General features: G+C 34.9%; 1 protein-coding gene across 4 annotated transcripts in view; it reads left to right on the top strand.

Moving 5' to 3' along the window:
* MAP4K3 (mitogen-activated protein kinase kinase kinase kinase 3) overlaps positions 1 to 17,109 on the top strand; it is a 181,715-nt gene that overhangs the window by 96,371 nt on the left and 68,235 nt on the right. For all 4 annotated transcript variants that reach the window (XR_002478564.2, XM_012450642.2, XM_012450641.2 and 1 more), the window contains 8 exons: positions 645 to 700; positions 1,258 to 1,305; positions 4,558 to 4,600; positions 5,966 to 6,038; positions 11,849 to 11,980; positions 12,164 to 12,226; positions 12,314 to 12,395; positions 12,495 to 12,605. Coding sequence is in view for 3 of the 4 variants with exons in the window: in XM_012450642.2 (XP_012306065.2) it covers positions 645 to 700; positions 1,258 to 1,305; positions 4,558 to 4,600; positions 5,966 to 6,038; positions 11,849 to 11,980; positions 12,164 to 12,226; positions 12,314 to 12,395; positions 12,495 to 12,605 (608 nt within the window). In the remaining variant the exon portion in view is untranslated. The remainder of the gene's footprint in view (positions 1 to 644; positions 701 to 1,257; positions 1,306 to 4,557; positions 4,601 to 5,965; positions 6,039 to 11,848; positions 11,981 to 12,163; positions 12,227 to 12,313; positions 12,396 to 12,494; positions 12,606 to 17,109) is intronic.

The raw sequence follows: 17,109 nt of genomic DNA, 5'->3' as shown, positions 1-17,109 counted from the left end.
GTTGAAGAGATGATGTTGATGAATGAGATATAAAAATGAGAACATAATTTCAGTGGCTACTTTAGACATTCTTTCATTCCATAAATATTTATCAGGCTGCTTTTTTGTGTCAGGCAGTGTTCTGTACGCTGGAGATACAAAGATGAGCAAATCAGATTTTTAAAAAGCAAAAACTTGGCTGGGCACAGTGGCTGATGCCTGTGATTCCAACACTTCAAGAGGCTGAGGCGGGAAGATTGCTTGAGCCCAGAAATTCAAGACCAGCCTGGGCAAGATAGTGAGACCCCATCTCTATAAATATAAAATAAAAAATTAGCCAGGTATGGTGGTGCATGCCTGTGCCCCCAGCCACTCAGAAGGCTGAGGCAGGAGGATCACTTGAGCCCAGGAGGTCGAGGCTGCAGGGAGCTGTGATCATACCACTACACTCCAGCCTGGGTGAGATAATGAGACCCTGTTTCACAAAAATAGCAAAAAACTGGAGCCAGACACAGTAGCACAGTAATTCATGCCTGTAGTCCTAGCTTACATTTCAGTAGAATTGTTTAGGTATATTAAGTCTGTTGCTTAAACTTGCAAAACTTTATTATATATTGAAAAATGCATTGACTAATTTTATGAGTGTTGATTTTCTTCTTTTACAGTAACTGGACCTCTGTCAGAGCTGCAGATTGCATATGTTAGCAGAGAAACACTGCAGGTAAATCAAGTGCTAATTTAAAAATAACATTTTTCATTAAACTAAATGTTTACTTATTGTGCATTACCTGTTCAGCAAAGTAGGAATTAAATATTTTGGTTTGGTAAACTCTTAAAATTAGTTTTAATGCTTTTGAAAATTGTGCAATGAACTCAAATTATGCTTACAAATAAACACTTTAAAGCCTAAATGTGATGATATAACCTAAAATTTAAGCACTATCGATCTGTTATTGTATGTTTTCCTCTTAATACCAAAGAAAGCCTTCAAAGTTAAGCACTATCTTGGGAATTCAAACACTCTGATACTAATTAGGTATATACCTTTTTAAAGTTATTTCAAACTATTTGTAGAATGTACTGAAAATTTTCTTAGAAATGTTACTCGTTTTCTTGATTTTTTTAAGGGATATCTCATTAAAATATATTAAAGATACTACTAGATCTTCTGTAAAGATTACATAAAATACACAGAATACTACTCATTTGATCATATAAAAACCCAAAGTGTGCTCCATGATAAAATCTTGTTTATTTTTCTGTTTTTTGAAACTCCAGGGATTATATTATCTTCACAGTAAAGGAAAAATGCACAGAGACATAAAGGTATACATTATATTTTTAACATAATAACCCTCTCTTTATTTTTAAATACTCTGATCAAATTGTTGAGCAAAGTTGTTTTATTTGATAAATTTATCTAAAATATGTTACCATAATAAAAATGAGTGATACTTTTAATTAATATTTTTATAGCAGCTTTATTGCAGTACAATTCACATACCATAAAATTCACCCTTTTAAAATGTATCATTCAGTAGATTAATGTTTTAATAACTCATTTTAGCTTCTTTGTAGTTATTAGTAAAATGCAGAGTAAGTTCATAGCTTTCATCAAGTTATAGTTTTTAGTAAGTTTTATGCTTTGACTATTTCAGTAAGCTTTGGCAGTCTTAAGTCTAAGTCTTAGTAATGCGTCAAAATGGATAAACTGAGCCTTGACATTTCTCATAGTCTTTTCTTTTTTTGAGATGGAGTCTTGCCCTGTCACCCAAGCTGGAGTGCAGTGTTGCGATCTCACTGCAACCTCCACCTCCTGGGTTCAAGTGATTCTCCTGCCTCAGCCTCCTGAGTAGCTGGAATTACAGGCACCTGCCACCGTGCTTGGCTAATTTTTGTATTTTTAGTAGAGATGGGATTTCACCATGTTCACCAGGCTGGTCTTGATCTCCTGACCTCAGGTGATCCTCCCACCTCAGCCTCCTAAAGTGCTGGGATTACAGGCATGAGCACCGTGTCCTGCCTTTTCAGAGTCTTTTATTTATTTAGCTGGCAGAGGAGAGCAGGTGTTCTAGATGTGCTGGAGTTAGCTCAGTGGCACAGCAGGTGCTATAATAGGACTCCTAAGCGTATTTCTAAAGATACTGCCATCTCCCCAGTTTAGATTTTTTTTTCTTTCACTTATTTTTCTTGTGCCTTCCTTGTTCATCTTTCCTCCTGTTTCTCTCTTCCCCTTTTATTTTCTCACGCTTTCTCTAACATAAAGATTCTTAACCTTTTTTGAGGATTGGGGCTGGGGCAAACCTTATTGCTCTCTGGATCTCTGATGATAAACCATGAACTCTCTTCTGAGAAAATGCCTTTATGCGCATGTCCTCAAATTTTCCATGAAATTTCAGTGGACTCACAGATGATCTGCTGAGATCCCTTGTTTCAAGGTATTCTTTGTAAGCCACTTAAAAGACATAAGCAAAGAGCTTTTGGAGTTCAAAGGTAGAAGAGATCATAGGAAGATGAGTAGCTTAAAAAAGGTTCTTTGTCATGGCATGTAGATGATCTGGGAGGATTGATAGATTTTTGTCAGAAATGGAAGTTGGAGTACATTTCAAGCAGAGAAAACAGTGTGAGCAGATACAGAGGTTAGAAAGTGTGAGGCCATTTTAGAGAACATAAAAACTGTACCATATTATTGAAGAGAAGAATGTATGAGACTAATGAGAGATGGGGCTGGTTGGGTAGTTTGGTGTTCCATTATCCAAGGACTTGTGTGCTAGACTTCAGAGTCTGGGCCTAATTGGGCAGATTTGGGCCATCACCACCATTTCTACTCCTGTCTAAGCCACCAGAATATTATATCATGTGGTCTTCTGTAGTAGCCTTCTAAGAGGTCTCACTGCTCCCATTCTTAGTGGTTCTGTAGTCACTTTTCCAATTGGTGACCAAAGGGACTTTTTTCAATCAGATCTTAACACTTTCCTGCTTATAAACCACCATTGGTTTCCCATCATACTCAGTATAAAGTCCAGATGCCTTTACCATGACCTACAAGGTTATACATGACCTGACCCATGCATTTCTCTGTGACCTCATCTTACATTCCACTTCTCTCTGTTTTACTCATTCTTTTCCAGCCACACTAAACTTGCTGATCTTGGAATATGTTGAACTTATTCTGGCCCCAGGTCTTCAAATTTCCTCCTACTTTCCTGAAATAGTCTTCTACCAGATTTTGATGTGGCTCTGTACCCTTACTTCACCCAGATCTCTGCTCATATATTACTGCCTTCAGAGAGGCCTTCCCTGCCCTGTCTTCAGAGTAATTATCGCTGTCTGACTTTGAATCCTCTGTGGGTTCATTCATTCATAGATAGATGATAAATATATTTATTTTTAGTTTTTTTGCTCCTACTTGGATGTAAACTCCATGAGAATTGGAACTTATTCATTACTGTAACCCCAGAGCTTAAAATAGCACCTGACTACTAGTAGTCTCTCAGGGTGGGGGGAAGAAGGAAAGGAGGGAAGGGAGGGAGGAGAGGAAGGCCAATTATGTACAAGTGACGCGATGTAAACTCTAACTTAGGAAAATTAGTCTAAGCTAGGGATAGGCCAAACTGAAGCCTCTGGCAGAAGTCTTAGATAGCTAGGGACTAGAAGAAGTTAAAATCCCTGCTCCTAGTCTCTTTCCTTTTTCTCTTCCCCCCACCATTCCATAGAGCTACAGTAGTATCAGTGGGTGGGTGCAGCTCAGCTTCACTGGTGACATTTGGAGTTTGGGAACTTTTTTCTTTCTCTTCCACCCCTATCCCCTACGCCAGTCTTTTACTCTTTGTTCCTCATGTTGGTTGAGAGTAGGAGCATTCCCAGTATTTTCTCCACCCTGCACCTTAAACTAAAGAGAGCCCACAATACCTTTGGGATATAGTATTTCTACCTCTTCCAGAAGCTTTGAGCTTATTGAAGATGAAGTCATCATTATCTTCTTTGAGCTTAAGTCAAGAAGCAAAAGTGGCTAAAATGTAACCAGATCATGCAGATGGGTGATATTTTAATTGTGTGGGCCTGTGACTAGTTTATATACTGGATGTGCCTAAGCGCTTGACAAGGCACATTAGGAAAGTCTCACTTACCAACACTGGTTCAATTGATGGTGAGTTCCTAGAAAAGGAGGTTCTTTTAAAAAAAAAAAAAAAAAAAGGAAATAATAATCAAGTTTAAAGTATAATATAAACAGTTGAAAATGCATTGTAAGATTACATTTTAATGTAGTAATAGTGTTTGATCAAGGAACAAATAACATTTTGATGAAAACTAATATATCACTTTTATATTAACATTCATACTATGTTAGTAGCAGCTTTTTTGCAAGGCAGAATATTTTATAAGGATAGTCAAGTTGCCTAAAATGTAGACAGTAGATTTTCCTGTGACTATAATGATATAACATTTTAATTAAGCACACTTTAAGTATTTCTAGGTCTAAGGCTGTGATTATTTTAAATATGTTTATTTAATATATATGTGCTGTCTGATAAAATATCTATTTCCTACTTTAACTAAAATATTGTTACTTTGAAGGGAGCTAACATTCTATTAACGGATAATGGTCATGTGAAATTGGGTAAGTAAGTTGGAATTTGTCACATGCACAAACCTATTCTAAAATATAGTAAAGTTTTTGTTTTCCTTTGTAAGACCAGGTTTCCCTCTCCTTAGACAACATCTATGTATTTTTAGATGGAAATCTCATTGCCGTGCATATGTCACCTCTTTGTATCCGCTTCTCTTAAACAGGAATAAATGTCTGTCCTTCACATAAGACAGATTTGTTGTAAAGATACTATGAAAGAATATCCTTTCTGAATTATTTCACCTCTAAACCCAGGAATATGATTTCTATAATAGAAATCTGTACAGAATTACCTTGTAACCAAAAAAAAAAAAAAAAAAAGACAAATATCAAAAAATCAATAACTCCAAAAACCCTTTATTCTTTACATAAAGCTTTTAAAATAAAATTTGGTATTACTTATTTAACAATGTAATGTAGATGCTGAATGTTGCTTTATTTCAAACAGTAACATATTTCATTTTGTAACTTTAGGTTGTTAAATTTGCAATTAATATAGAGTTCAAAACCTAAATAATGACTTAATTTTCAAGTTTAAGACAGAACAAATGTTCATTATAGTTTTTTGAATAAAGTCATATTTGTTAGTATTAAATGAAATAGTTAATAACAAATACCAGTTATTTTAAACTATATTAGATAAACCCAAATTAAAAATATGTATTTTATAAAAATATAGATATAACTATTTTAAACTATAACCTGCTGTAAGATTAGTCAGATTTAAGAATATGTATCTAGAAATTAACATGTAATAAAATTTCCCTATGTGACTTCTAAATACGGGAAAAGCAGAAAACATACGTCCTGTTCTTTTTAGTTATCTATTGATTGCTTAATGAACAGTTTTTATCAGCAGTTTAGTTTAATATTTTGTGCCAGTGTTATGTGCCTCACTCAGACATATTATTTATAATATATCTTACTTGAGAAGGATTTAGAAGTCATCATTAGTAAACTAGAAAATATTAGCTCTCCAAATACTTATCTTAAAGAATAGTAAGAAATCATATATAAAAACAATTTCCTGATAGTGACTGATATTGGTACTAAATGTATTGTTAAGTTTGGGAATATTCTGATTGGATGTCTTTTCAAGCTACAGGAAGACTTACTGGTTTATCTGATGTCAGCCATGGGTATGGAGAAAGTGAATGGAATATCCGTGATATGTGTTCACTACTTTGTGGTATTTTAATGCTAGTCCATTAAAGTTAAAATTTGTAATATGATGTTTGAGAATGTCTAGTATTGCTGTGTAATTAATAAAAATAATTTTTAAAAGCTTCTTCTTATGTTGCCTTAAACAGTTTTACTTTCTCTCAGTTTTCTAAATGTTTCTCATTTTTTTAATAGCTGATTTTGGAGTATCTGCACAGATAACAGCTACAATTGCCAAACGGAAGTCTTTCATTGGCACACCATATTGGTAATTGTATTTTAATTGATATTTTATATTTTGTTCTATCATTATTGGATATAGCATTCCTAAAAAATAGACTGGTCAAAATTTTTCAGACTAAGACAGATTAAGAAAAAAGTCATCAACAGGGCCAGAAAATTTTCTACCATGTTATTTTTCATTAAGCAGAAAAGGCTTTAATTATTGATACTGTTTTCAGGAACCTTAATATTAGTTCTAGCCTTACTGGAAAATCCTGGCTCTTTTTCCTGTACATTTCTCATGTATTTTCACGTGTTTTTTATCTTTCTTCACCCCCATTTCCAGTTCTTACTGTGATTAATCTTTCATCATTACATTATTCACAGTACCTGTTTGCTGAAAACTTTTTGGCTTATCTTGGTTGCCTGTAGGAGCAAATGCAGATTTCTTGACATTTGAGTCTTCTGTGGCCTGGCCTCTGTTAGCCTTAGCTCCTACTAGTCTTCTCCATGGACCTTCCTTTCTAACCATATTTCTGTTAAATACTCACTGATCATAATATAAAAACTATCCTACTCATGTATTTACTTACAGAATAATTTTTGGCCACTTTCTGTGTGCTAGATGTGGTATTAAGCAGTGTAATTATAATGGTGGATTGGTATAGAGCTTTTTTTGTTCATACCATTACTTTGATGTAACAGCACCTTGAAATTCTTGCCATGCTTTCAGCTTATGTGCTGACACTCGCCTGATGCCTTCTTCATCTGACTCATCAGCAGTCATGTAGTACTAATTGCTACTACTCATTTTTTGTATTTAGAATATGATGTATATACCATTTTCATGTCAGCTTATCTTTTCATCAATATATATTTTAAAAGTCAGATAGTGCTAAAAAGGCATGTGAGAAAAACTCTTAGTTGTAACTTCTGCCATCTCTAGCATTATTCATTTACAGATACTGTGTTATGATAGTTGATGATCTTAGCTCTCTTCATCTTCCAGTCATATTATCTTTCCAATGTACTTTGCTGAATCAGTTGACAATACTTTCCTGAAAAAAGTTTTTCCTGATTTTAATAATTTCATTTTTAATTTGCTTAGTTTCTTCTTTTTCTTTTTAAATCCCTCGTTGACACTTTGCATACCTTTCTGCATTTTACAGTTTTGTAAGATGCCTCTGTATAATTTTTTATACCATAAAGTCTGTACCATTATCTGATTTTGTCTGGTGGGTGTTGCTTTGTTTTATTTTGTTTTGTTTTCCTAGAATAACCCTTCCTGGAGTCATCTTCCCTCCTGTTCCAGTCTGGACTGTTTAATTCCCTAGATTTTTGCCTAGCTCTGCTCTGGCAATTTTTCATCTTCAGCTTAGCATTCCTTTCTTGGTTTCTAGGTCTTCTTTCATGATTTACTCCTTCCTTTTTGTGTGTGTAGAAAGGGTGTATGGAGAGTAACATTTTTGAGATTTTGCATGTCTATCCTTTTACATGATTGATAATTTTGGTAGGTAATTCCAGGGTGAAATTTTTGAGGCATTGCACTAGTGTCTTCTGTGGTGCCCATAGGAAGTGTGATACCATTATGATACATGATCTTTTGAATGTAGTTTCTCCCCCTAGAATCATTTCTGGTGTTTTGATACCCCATGATTATATACCTCAAAGTATACTTGTTTTTTGATTATTTTTACTTTTATTCATTGTACTTGGTATTTGTGCTTTACAGTCTAGAAACTTACATCTTTTTAGTTTGGGGAACTACTCTTGTATTACTTCTTTGATAACTTCTTTGCTATCCTTTTTCCTGCTCTCTATGGAACTCATTGGCTATATATTGGACCACTTAAATTAATCCATTAATTTTCTTATATTTTCTCTCATTTAAAAATCTTTTTTGTTCTACTTGTAAGAGTTCCTCAACTCTTTACATTCATATTTTCATGATGGAGGCTTCCCTCAAATGTCTGCTAATCCTTATGTTTTAGTTCACTTCGAAGAGCACAGCTCTAAAAACTGGTTCATAACTCTGTGTGTATGGGAAGTTGGGTGTAAAGCTGGTTGTTAGTGTTCTAGAACTGGTCAAGAGAAGGAAGCAAAGGTATTCTTTATTCTGTATACATACTTCTACTTAATCACGTCCTCTCCCTTTAACCTCTTCATTCCTTGGTTCCTGGTATCTGTTAAGTCTGCAGTGTCTCTTCTTCATCTTGGTCCTTATCCAATGGGAATGGAAAAGGAATAGTTGCTGGGACTTAATGGATAAGAGTAGGAACATGAGGGACTAACTGTTGACACTTTCTGATACTTCTGTTTTCAGCCCAACCTCAACCCTACTATTGCTACTTTTTAACCCTAACTTGTCAACATTTCCAGGATGTTGAAGACTTGTTGGCTGCTAGTTGTTTTTTACCTTGGCACCTGCTTAAGTTTGCCCTGCCTCCTGTTTGCTATATCATTTACTATTCTTCTATTTTTAGTCTGTGGGTTGTGGGTTTAGGTAAAACATGTCTGCTGGACTTTTCAAAGATGGTATGTGTATATATTTCTCTTTGTTCTTCTCTTTATTGTTTTGGGTTGATTTCTGAGCAGAATGAGGGCTTGAATTGCTGTCATTTCTAAGTACACTGTCTTTACAGTTTTATTGTAAACATCTCTCATTAAATCTTCAGGATCTGACTTGATTCTATACAATATTCATTCACTGAATGTGAATGTTGACGCTTTCAACTCCAGTTTCAGAGGTTAAAAATTTGTGTCATTACTCTTAACAATAATGTGGGAAATATCTTGGGAACATGTGAGATTGTGAATTATGTAAAGTTAAATTTGGGAACACTCCCCCTGTGTTTGTCTTTCTGGTATTGTATCTTTTTTACCTACAATCTAAGAATTTAGAATCTCTCTTCCAAAGTGATTAGGTTGGCAGTTATTCAGTTGTTTGAAAAAGTCTGCTTGAAGTTATAGTTCTCAAAATTAATACATATATACCTTAAACAACTTATTTCAATTTAAGACATATATGTACATTTATTCAACAATCTTTGAATATAGAATCAAGGCCTTTTCTTTGAGTAGACACTTATTAGAGTTCCATTTTAGTAATGCAAACCACACGCATCCCAGTGCATCAACTACATTTCTTAGTCAGGTTTATTGAAGTAGAAATTTAACCTTATTAGGTGTACAGTTGTACAAATTCATACAGTTGTATGCATGTTGAGAAATTTGTATGTCGTGGTGGTTAAGAAACCACCAGAATACATTGACACCATCCAAAAAATTTTTTCTTTTGCCCCTTTTTAGTAAATGCTCTCCCTCCATCCGTAGCATTTGGTTTCTGTCTCCATTTGTGCCTTTTCATTGAGTGGGATGCAAATGAAATCATATAATCTGTAGCCTTCCCAGTTTTCTTCCATTGTTATGTTCTTATCTAATGTACCAGGTTTTTTGGCTCATCTTTAGAAATTTGCCTTTCTAAAAGCAACGTCTTTCTAAAACATTCACTTTTTTTGAGATGGGGTCTCACTCTGTTACCTAGGCTGGAGTGCAGTGGTGTGATCTCGGCTCACTGCAACCTCTGCCTCCCTGGCTTAAGTGATCCTTTCACCTCTGCCTCCTAAGTAGCTGGGAACACAGGCATATACCACCATGCCCAGCTAATTGCATTTTTTGTAGAGACGGGATTTTGCCATGTTGCCCAGGCTGGCCTCAAACTCCTGAGCTCAAGTGATCCTCCTGCCTCAGCCTCCCAAAATGCTAGGATTACAGCATGAGCCACTCCTCCCAGCCAGCATTCACTAATTTTTAAACCTTCGTTATAAATCAGTTTTCATAATACTTAACTATATGTTTATGATAGCAAATGTAACTGGAATAAACAGTTTCAGAGATGAACGCAGTTGACTGATAAGCACACAACTTAGCTGGTAGGAGTAGACATTTCCTAGGTAGAACATTTCCCTTGTATTTTCTTAGAGAAGGGAGAACATCAGCTAATATGGTAAACTGGGAAGGGGAGGCAAGTTAAGAGAATATCACTTGTATGCATTTCCCACTCCACTAGGGGATTTCTACCAGCTAGTTGGAATCTATCCATCATAAAAGTAATAACTGACACTTTGAAATTCACTTTTCTTATAATAATTCAATTTTCATAAGATCTGTTTTGAAATTTAAAAGATTTTGAAACTAGGGGTTTTGAAAGTTAGGGGTTTTTTTGTTTTTAATTTTGCTGACTTACTTGACCTCCCTGAAATCGTACCAGGAAGATAAATGAATATTTGTAAGACTATCTAGACTGCTCTTGAGTATGGAAGAGTTGAGATGTTTATCTCAATTAGTTGTTTTTAAAACTATTGTTTAGGATTTGAAAACTTTTATATTTGAAAATTAATTTATACCAGTCAAATTCAAATTTATGGAGGTATAATTAGAATAAGACTGTAGCAAAGTTAAGAGAAACAAAAAAAATTACTGAATTTGGGTAACTTTCCTCTGAATAAATACATTTTTTAAAAGTAGACACTCATTTTTATAACTAATAAAACTGGAAAAAATTCCAAATAAGTTTTTAATAAATATGAATTAAATATTAAATATGAAGATTGTTGGTGCCCAAAGGAATAGTTTTGATGAAGTAAAAACTGAGGCTGCCAGATGGCAGTTTTTTGATAAAAGGAAGTAGAGCTCTATATTGTTTATTACAAATATTACTTATTGAATTTTACATGTACAGAGAGATTGGGAGAATGAATGAATTTTGGGCATGTTGCTCTATTAGAATTGGTACATTTTATTTATTTATTTATTTATTTTTTGAGACGGAGTTTTGCTCTTGTTACCCAGGCTGGAGTGCAATGGCGCAATCTCGGCTCACTGCAACCTCCACCTCCTTGGTTCAAGCAATTCTCCTGCCTCAGCTCCCCGAGTAGCTAGAACTACAGGCGCACACCACCATGCCCAGCTAATTTTTGTATTTTTAGTAGAGACGGGGTTTCACCTTGTTGACCAGGATGGTCTCGATCTCTTGACCTCGTGATCCACCCGCCTCAGCCTCCCAAAGTGCTGGTATTATAGGCGTGAGCCACCACACCCAGCCTCAGAATTGTACATTTTTATAAACCTTTTTAGTAACTATTATAAGGAAGTAACAAAGGAATCACCAATAGGGGACTGAAGTGGAGGGCCTTTTTTAAAAAAAAAATTTATTAACAAAGGTTTAATTGACTCACAGTTTTGCTGCATGGCTAGGGAGGCCTCATAAAACTTACAGTCATGGAGTAAGGCAAAGGGGAAGCAGGCACCTGCTTCACAAGGTGGCAGCAGAGAGCACGCAGGGGAAACTGCCACTTTTAAAACCATCAGATCTTGTGAGAACTCTCTCACTACCATGAGAAAAGCATAGGGAAAACTGACCCAGTAATCCAGTCACCTCCTTACAGTTTGAGAAGAGATTTGGATGGGGAGCCAAACCATATCATTCTGTCTCTTCCCCCTCCCAAATCTTAGGTCCTTTTTACATTCTAAAACCAGTCATGTCTTCTCATCAGTACCCCAAAGACTTAACTCATTCCAGCATTAACCCAAAAGTCCAAGTCCAAAGTCTCATCTCAGGCAAGACAAGTCCCTTCCACCTATGATCCTGTAAAATCGAAAGCAAGTTACTTGTGAAGTGGAGGGTCTTAGGAGATGTCAAGATCTTTGAAAAGGTAGACCTTTTAAGTACATATTTATTTTTCAAAAATCAAGGCGTATTTAGGGCAAATAGTGATAATTCTTTGTGCCTTTTGGTGGGAGTATAAAGGAAGAGATATAACAGAAGGTTTTTCTTGTCTGGAATATTTATTTCAGGATGGCTCCAGAAGTCGCAGCTGTTGAGAGGAAGGGGGGTTACAATCAACTCTGTGATCTCTGGGCAGTGGGAATCACTGCCATAGAACTTGCAGAGCTTCAGCCTCCTATGTTTGACTTACACCCAATGAGGTCAGTGCATCATCATTGAAGAATCCTGTGCTTAAGGTTTTTTCCTCTTAGTATGATGTCATGAATAACTAATTTTCTTAGTCTTGTTTTGCCTTATTTGGGGAATAAATAGTGATAGAATTTGTGTTACAGATTAAAATGTGAAATATGAAAATGCTATGTGATGATTTGTTGATTTTTCAGAGCATTATTTCTAATGACAAAAAGCAATTTTCAGCCTCCTAAACTAAAGGATAAAATGAAGTGGTAAGTATTTTTATGTTACTTACTTTTATGGTAAGATGAGTAAAAAATGAATTGGAATATAAAAATCTAATTTTCTAAATTTCTCAGGTCAAATAGTTTTCATCATTTTGTGAAAATGGCACTTACCAAAAATCCGAAAAAAAGACCTACTGCTGAAAAATTATTACAGGTATTTTTTTTACCCTGAAATATATATATTTTTCAAAAGATAAAATGTTATTCCATCAGATTTCTAGTAAGTGTTCTGCATTGTATTTAATTTTTATAGCATCCTTTTGTAACACAACATTTGACACGGTCTTTGGCAATCGAGCTGTTGGATAAAGTAAATAATCCAGATCATTCCACTTACCATGATTTCGATGATGATGATCCTGAGGTAGGAATTGTTTTTACCAACTGGCATATATAACATATGTGTGTATGTATATATTGTATGTCTGTTTGTACATCTCAAAATCAGTTATAAATATAGGAATGTGAAAAAAAATAGTAAAACCATTATTTACAGTGTGTGAAAATAAAAGTTTATTAACTTTTATTAATGTTTCATTTCTTTGTTAACAAACTCTTCATGCACATTTTTTACTTACCTAGTAGTCTGCTTATTGAGTAGGTTGCCTTTTCATGATGTTTCTGTGACACAGAGCAAGTATCTTTTCTATGCCTTGGGAAATTGTCATATTCCTTTCTAATTTTCTTTCTAATCATGATCATGATGTGCATCTGTTATTTACATAGTAATTTGTGAACTGAAAGGTTACCAATGAAGTTTATGCAATTACAGTTAACACACAGTGGTAACTGTTATTTGAACCATGTTGTAGGGAACTATATTATGGTAACTGAAATTGGTGTATAACAAAACTGTAAAATAAGAACTGTCTACACCCTTTTCAGTGCACTAAGTGCTACATGATTGTCTCTTAACTCATTCTATGTACTTGTCATGCTGAATTATAGTGTCTTTAAAAAATGTATTCAAAGAACAGAAATAATAAACCAAACAGAGAAGCAATCTATGGAATGAAGATTCTTCTGAAACTTTCTCATACAGCAGGGGAAGAAATTCATCTTTCTTATCCAGACATTGTTTTGGTGTTATAATTATAAATTGTTATAAATCTTTATGGTAAGTGGGTAAAATAAAGAAATTTAATTATTCCAGGGGTAGAATGAGGAGAAGCTGGTACATTCCTTCTCACAGTAGCTTAGGATAATGTTTTCCTTAAGAGAAATTCCTAACTTTTTATTTCAAATGATTCGTAATTGTAATTGCTAAGTGCAGTGTTGTCACTCAAAATGTGAATGTATCTAAGTATTTCAGCACTTGCTGTAATACTAAAACTATTGTATTCATACTCTTAAAAATAAAAATAGATGAAGTGGCTCACGCCTGTAATCCCAGTGCTCTGGGAGACTGAGGCAGGCAGATCACCTGAGCTCAGGAGTTTGGGACCAGCCTGGCCAACGTGGTGAAACCCTGTATCTACTAAAAATAAAAAAATTAACCGAGCATGGTGGCTCATGCCTGTAATTCCAGCTACTCGGGTGGCTGTGGCAGGAGAATTTCTTGAACCTAGGAGGCAGAGGTTGCAGTGAGCCAAGATCATGCCATTGCACTCTAGCCTGGGCAACAGAGCGAAACTCTGTCTTGAAAAAGTATATGTATATATGTACACACACATACATATCACATCTACTAAGTCTAGTTTAAGTTTTTTTATAGGTTGTGCACTATGGAAGAAGTTTGACTTTTTAATGTGTTTCCCATATAGTTTCTATTTTAGAAGTAATTACACACTGGTGTAATTGTAATTCTGATTTTTATTCAGTTTTCTTCTCCTATATGTTAACCCACTTACTATGTACAGCATTAAAAGATTTAATGATTTTATTAAATTAACATATTATGCTAATAAATTAATAATTTATTATGCTGTTTAAGCTGGGAAGGTAAAACTGTTCTCAGAAATAATCATGGGTTTCATCCATGTTCATTGATAAGTCTGTGTGAGTAATATGCATGTTACCTGTTTTTGTTTGGTTTTGCTACTTTATATTATATCAAAAATCTAGGGGTTTTCCTAGCTCTATGGCTAGCTAGCTGAATGCCCTGCCACTTAATTTTACGTCTCAGTGTCCTCATCTATGCAATGAAGAATAATGGTTGTTTCATGAGTTTAAGGATATAATGCTAAGGTGCATCAAAACACTTTGTAAACTACAAAGCACGTTGCACATGTAAAATTTAAATACCTAACTTTTAAAATGACTGTTGCTACTGTTTCACCTTCACAAGTATTTAATATTTCAGTCTTTTAGATTTGTATGTTTTTTTCCCTGAGATGTACCTACACTGTGAATAGTTAGAGTCTTGTTCTTGATTTGCCTTATTGAATCTAAGACTTAGAACTTAATGTTTTTGAATTGTGTTTTCCACAAAGATAGATCTAAGAGTTTATCTCCTCAAAGATAATACAATAGCTTCAAAGGTAGCATTTCACACACAGAGGAAGCTATTGGGTATTGCAGTACATGAAATAATACTGGCTGAGAGACCTTAATTTTAGTATGGAACTGCAGAAGTTTTTCAGATAAGACCTGTTTTACTTCCAAAGATTAGAGTAATGTCCATGAATTAACAGTAAGTAGAACTCATCTCCATTCTGCCCACCTTCAGAATATTCCTGTATGAAGTTGGCAGTGCACATAGAATGGTTTTAATAAAGCAAAAGGAAAGAAAATAGAGGACTACTGCAAGAAAAAGCATAAAGGGCCAAAAAAAATTCTGTTTACCAAGAAAAAGTGCCATAAATCATTAACACATTAATGTGTAGTGTTCCATTATTGGAACTAGGTTTCTGGGAGTTATTTATATCCTAATGCTCAAGGTCATCGTCAAGGTCTGATTTTTCACACAAAAAAATTTGCAATCTCAGGTATAAATGGGTTAAAGCCTTTAGCATTATTTCATTGCATTTATCTCTTATCCTTTTGATATAAGAAGTTGAGGCAGATTTTTGCAATTTTACAGTTTTCTCCTCTGCAACAGGGAAAGCTACTTGCAACTTGTAAACAGCTATTGAATTATTGAAATACTTAGTTTTTGACTGTTTGTTTATATTCAACTCAGTGAACATTCACTGGGGACCTGCTGTGGATAAAACATATTTCTTAATCTTGAGAAGCTCACCATTTCAGGAGTGAGAAGAAAAACCAGCCAGCTTTTGTTATGAAAGTCAGAGACAATGTCACAAAGGAAGTGACATTGCTAGAAAGGAGTTTGCCAATAGGAAGATGCCAGAAAGACCAAAGTTTAAAAAATAAAAATAATGGTCAAAGAATTGGGGACTTTTAGAAACTCATCAGGATACTTAAAAAATGATAGCCATCTCCCATATGTAAATGTTTGAATATACTAATTTTCATAAATTTTAGAAATGTTAAAATATGGTCTTTACCCTTAAATGAGATTCATGTAAAAACAAATGCTATTAAGGTTACGTATGGATTAAGAGCACATCAGGTGTCTGGGTGCAATGGTTCACACCTGTCATCCCAGCACTTTGGGAGGCCCTGGCAGGTGGATCATGAGGTCAGGAGATGGAGACCATCCTAGACAACATGGTAAAACCCAGTCTCTAATAAAAATACAAGAATTAGCTGGGTGTGGTGACTTGTGCCTGTAGTCCCAGCTACTCGGGAGGCTGAGACTGGAGAATCTCTTGGATCCAGGAGGCAGAGGTTGCAGTAAGCCGAAATCACACCACTGCACTCCAGCCTGGGCAACAGAGCGAGACTCCGTCTCAAAAAAAAAAGAAAAAAAAGCACATCAGATATATGAATGTTTGTTATTTCATTTGTTTAGGTTCTTATCTACTAAATAGTAGATTCATGAATTCTTACGTTAAATAATAGCTTGCCATATGATATTTATACAGCAGAAATATTTAGACTTTTGATTTGGAATTTTAAGAGATGTTTGACAGGATAAATTTTATTTGAATTTTTTTTTAATCATTAACAGTTACCTTTCTTTAAAAATATCGAAAATGCAGCTGTCCCTTGATACACACAAGGGATTGCTTCCAGGACCCTCAAGTATACCAAAATCCTTGCATACCCAACTCCCGCAGTCAGCCCTGCAGAACCCACATATATGAAATGTTGGTCCTCCATATACATAGGTTTTGTGTCCCCAAGTAATCTGCATAGAAGTGGACTTCTGAAGTTCAAACTTTTGTTTTTCAAGAGTAAACTGTACCTGGAATGAAGAAACAATAAGGTTTTACTTTCCATATTTTCTAAAATTCCTGGCAATTTTAAGGGAAGAAACTGGGGTAGGGAGGTTCTCTGTAGTTTTGGTTAAAAAAAAAAAAAAAAAAAGGTATGTGACAGTGTATATACTTGAAAAAGATGAGGACCTAAAAGTAAATTTGACAACAGTAAACAAGTTTACCTGTAGGCATTTACTTGTAGGATTTCTCAGTCTGAGCACTGTTGACATTTTGGGCCAGACAGTCCTTTATTTTGGGGGTGGGCTGCCCTGTGCATTCTAGAATGTTAAGCGGCATTTCTGGCCTCTTCCAATTAGTTGCCAGTTAATACCCTTTAATCCCCAGTTGTAACATCAAAAAATGTCCCCAGATATTGCCATATGTCTCCTCAGGGACAAAATTGACCCTGGTCAAAAAACACTGGCTTATGTTAACTAAGATTTATCGTATTGTCTTTGTCTTTCCTTCATTTCCTACAAACTTTACATTCTCATCTAGCTCCCATTGCAAAGGCCCTGTTACTTGTATTTATATTATTTGATGATACAATAATCGTAGAACTTTGAGATTATAAAAGTTGAATAAACATGAATGGTTTATAAG

The sequence above is a fragment of the Aotus nancymaae genome, unplaced genomic scaffold (assembly GCF_030222135.1).
Source record: "Aotus nancymaae isolate 86718 unplaced genomic scaffold, 86718_ANA_hifiasm-v0.15.2.pri h1tg000057l, whole genome shotgun sequence".
Lineage (NCBI taxonomy): Eukaryota > Metazoa > Chordata > Mammalia > Primates > Aotidae > Aotus > Aotus nancymaae.
This window is presented reverse-complemented; position numbering and strand designations above follow the sequence as displayed.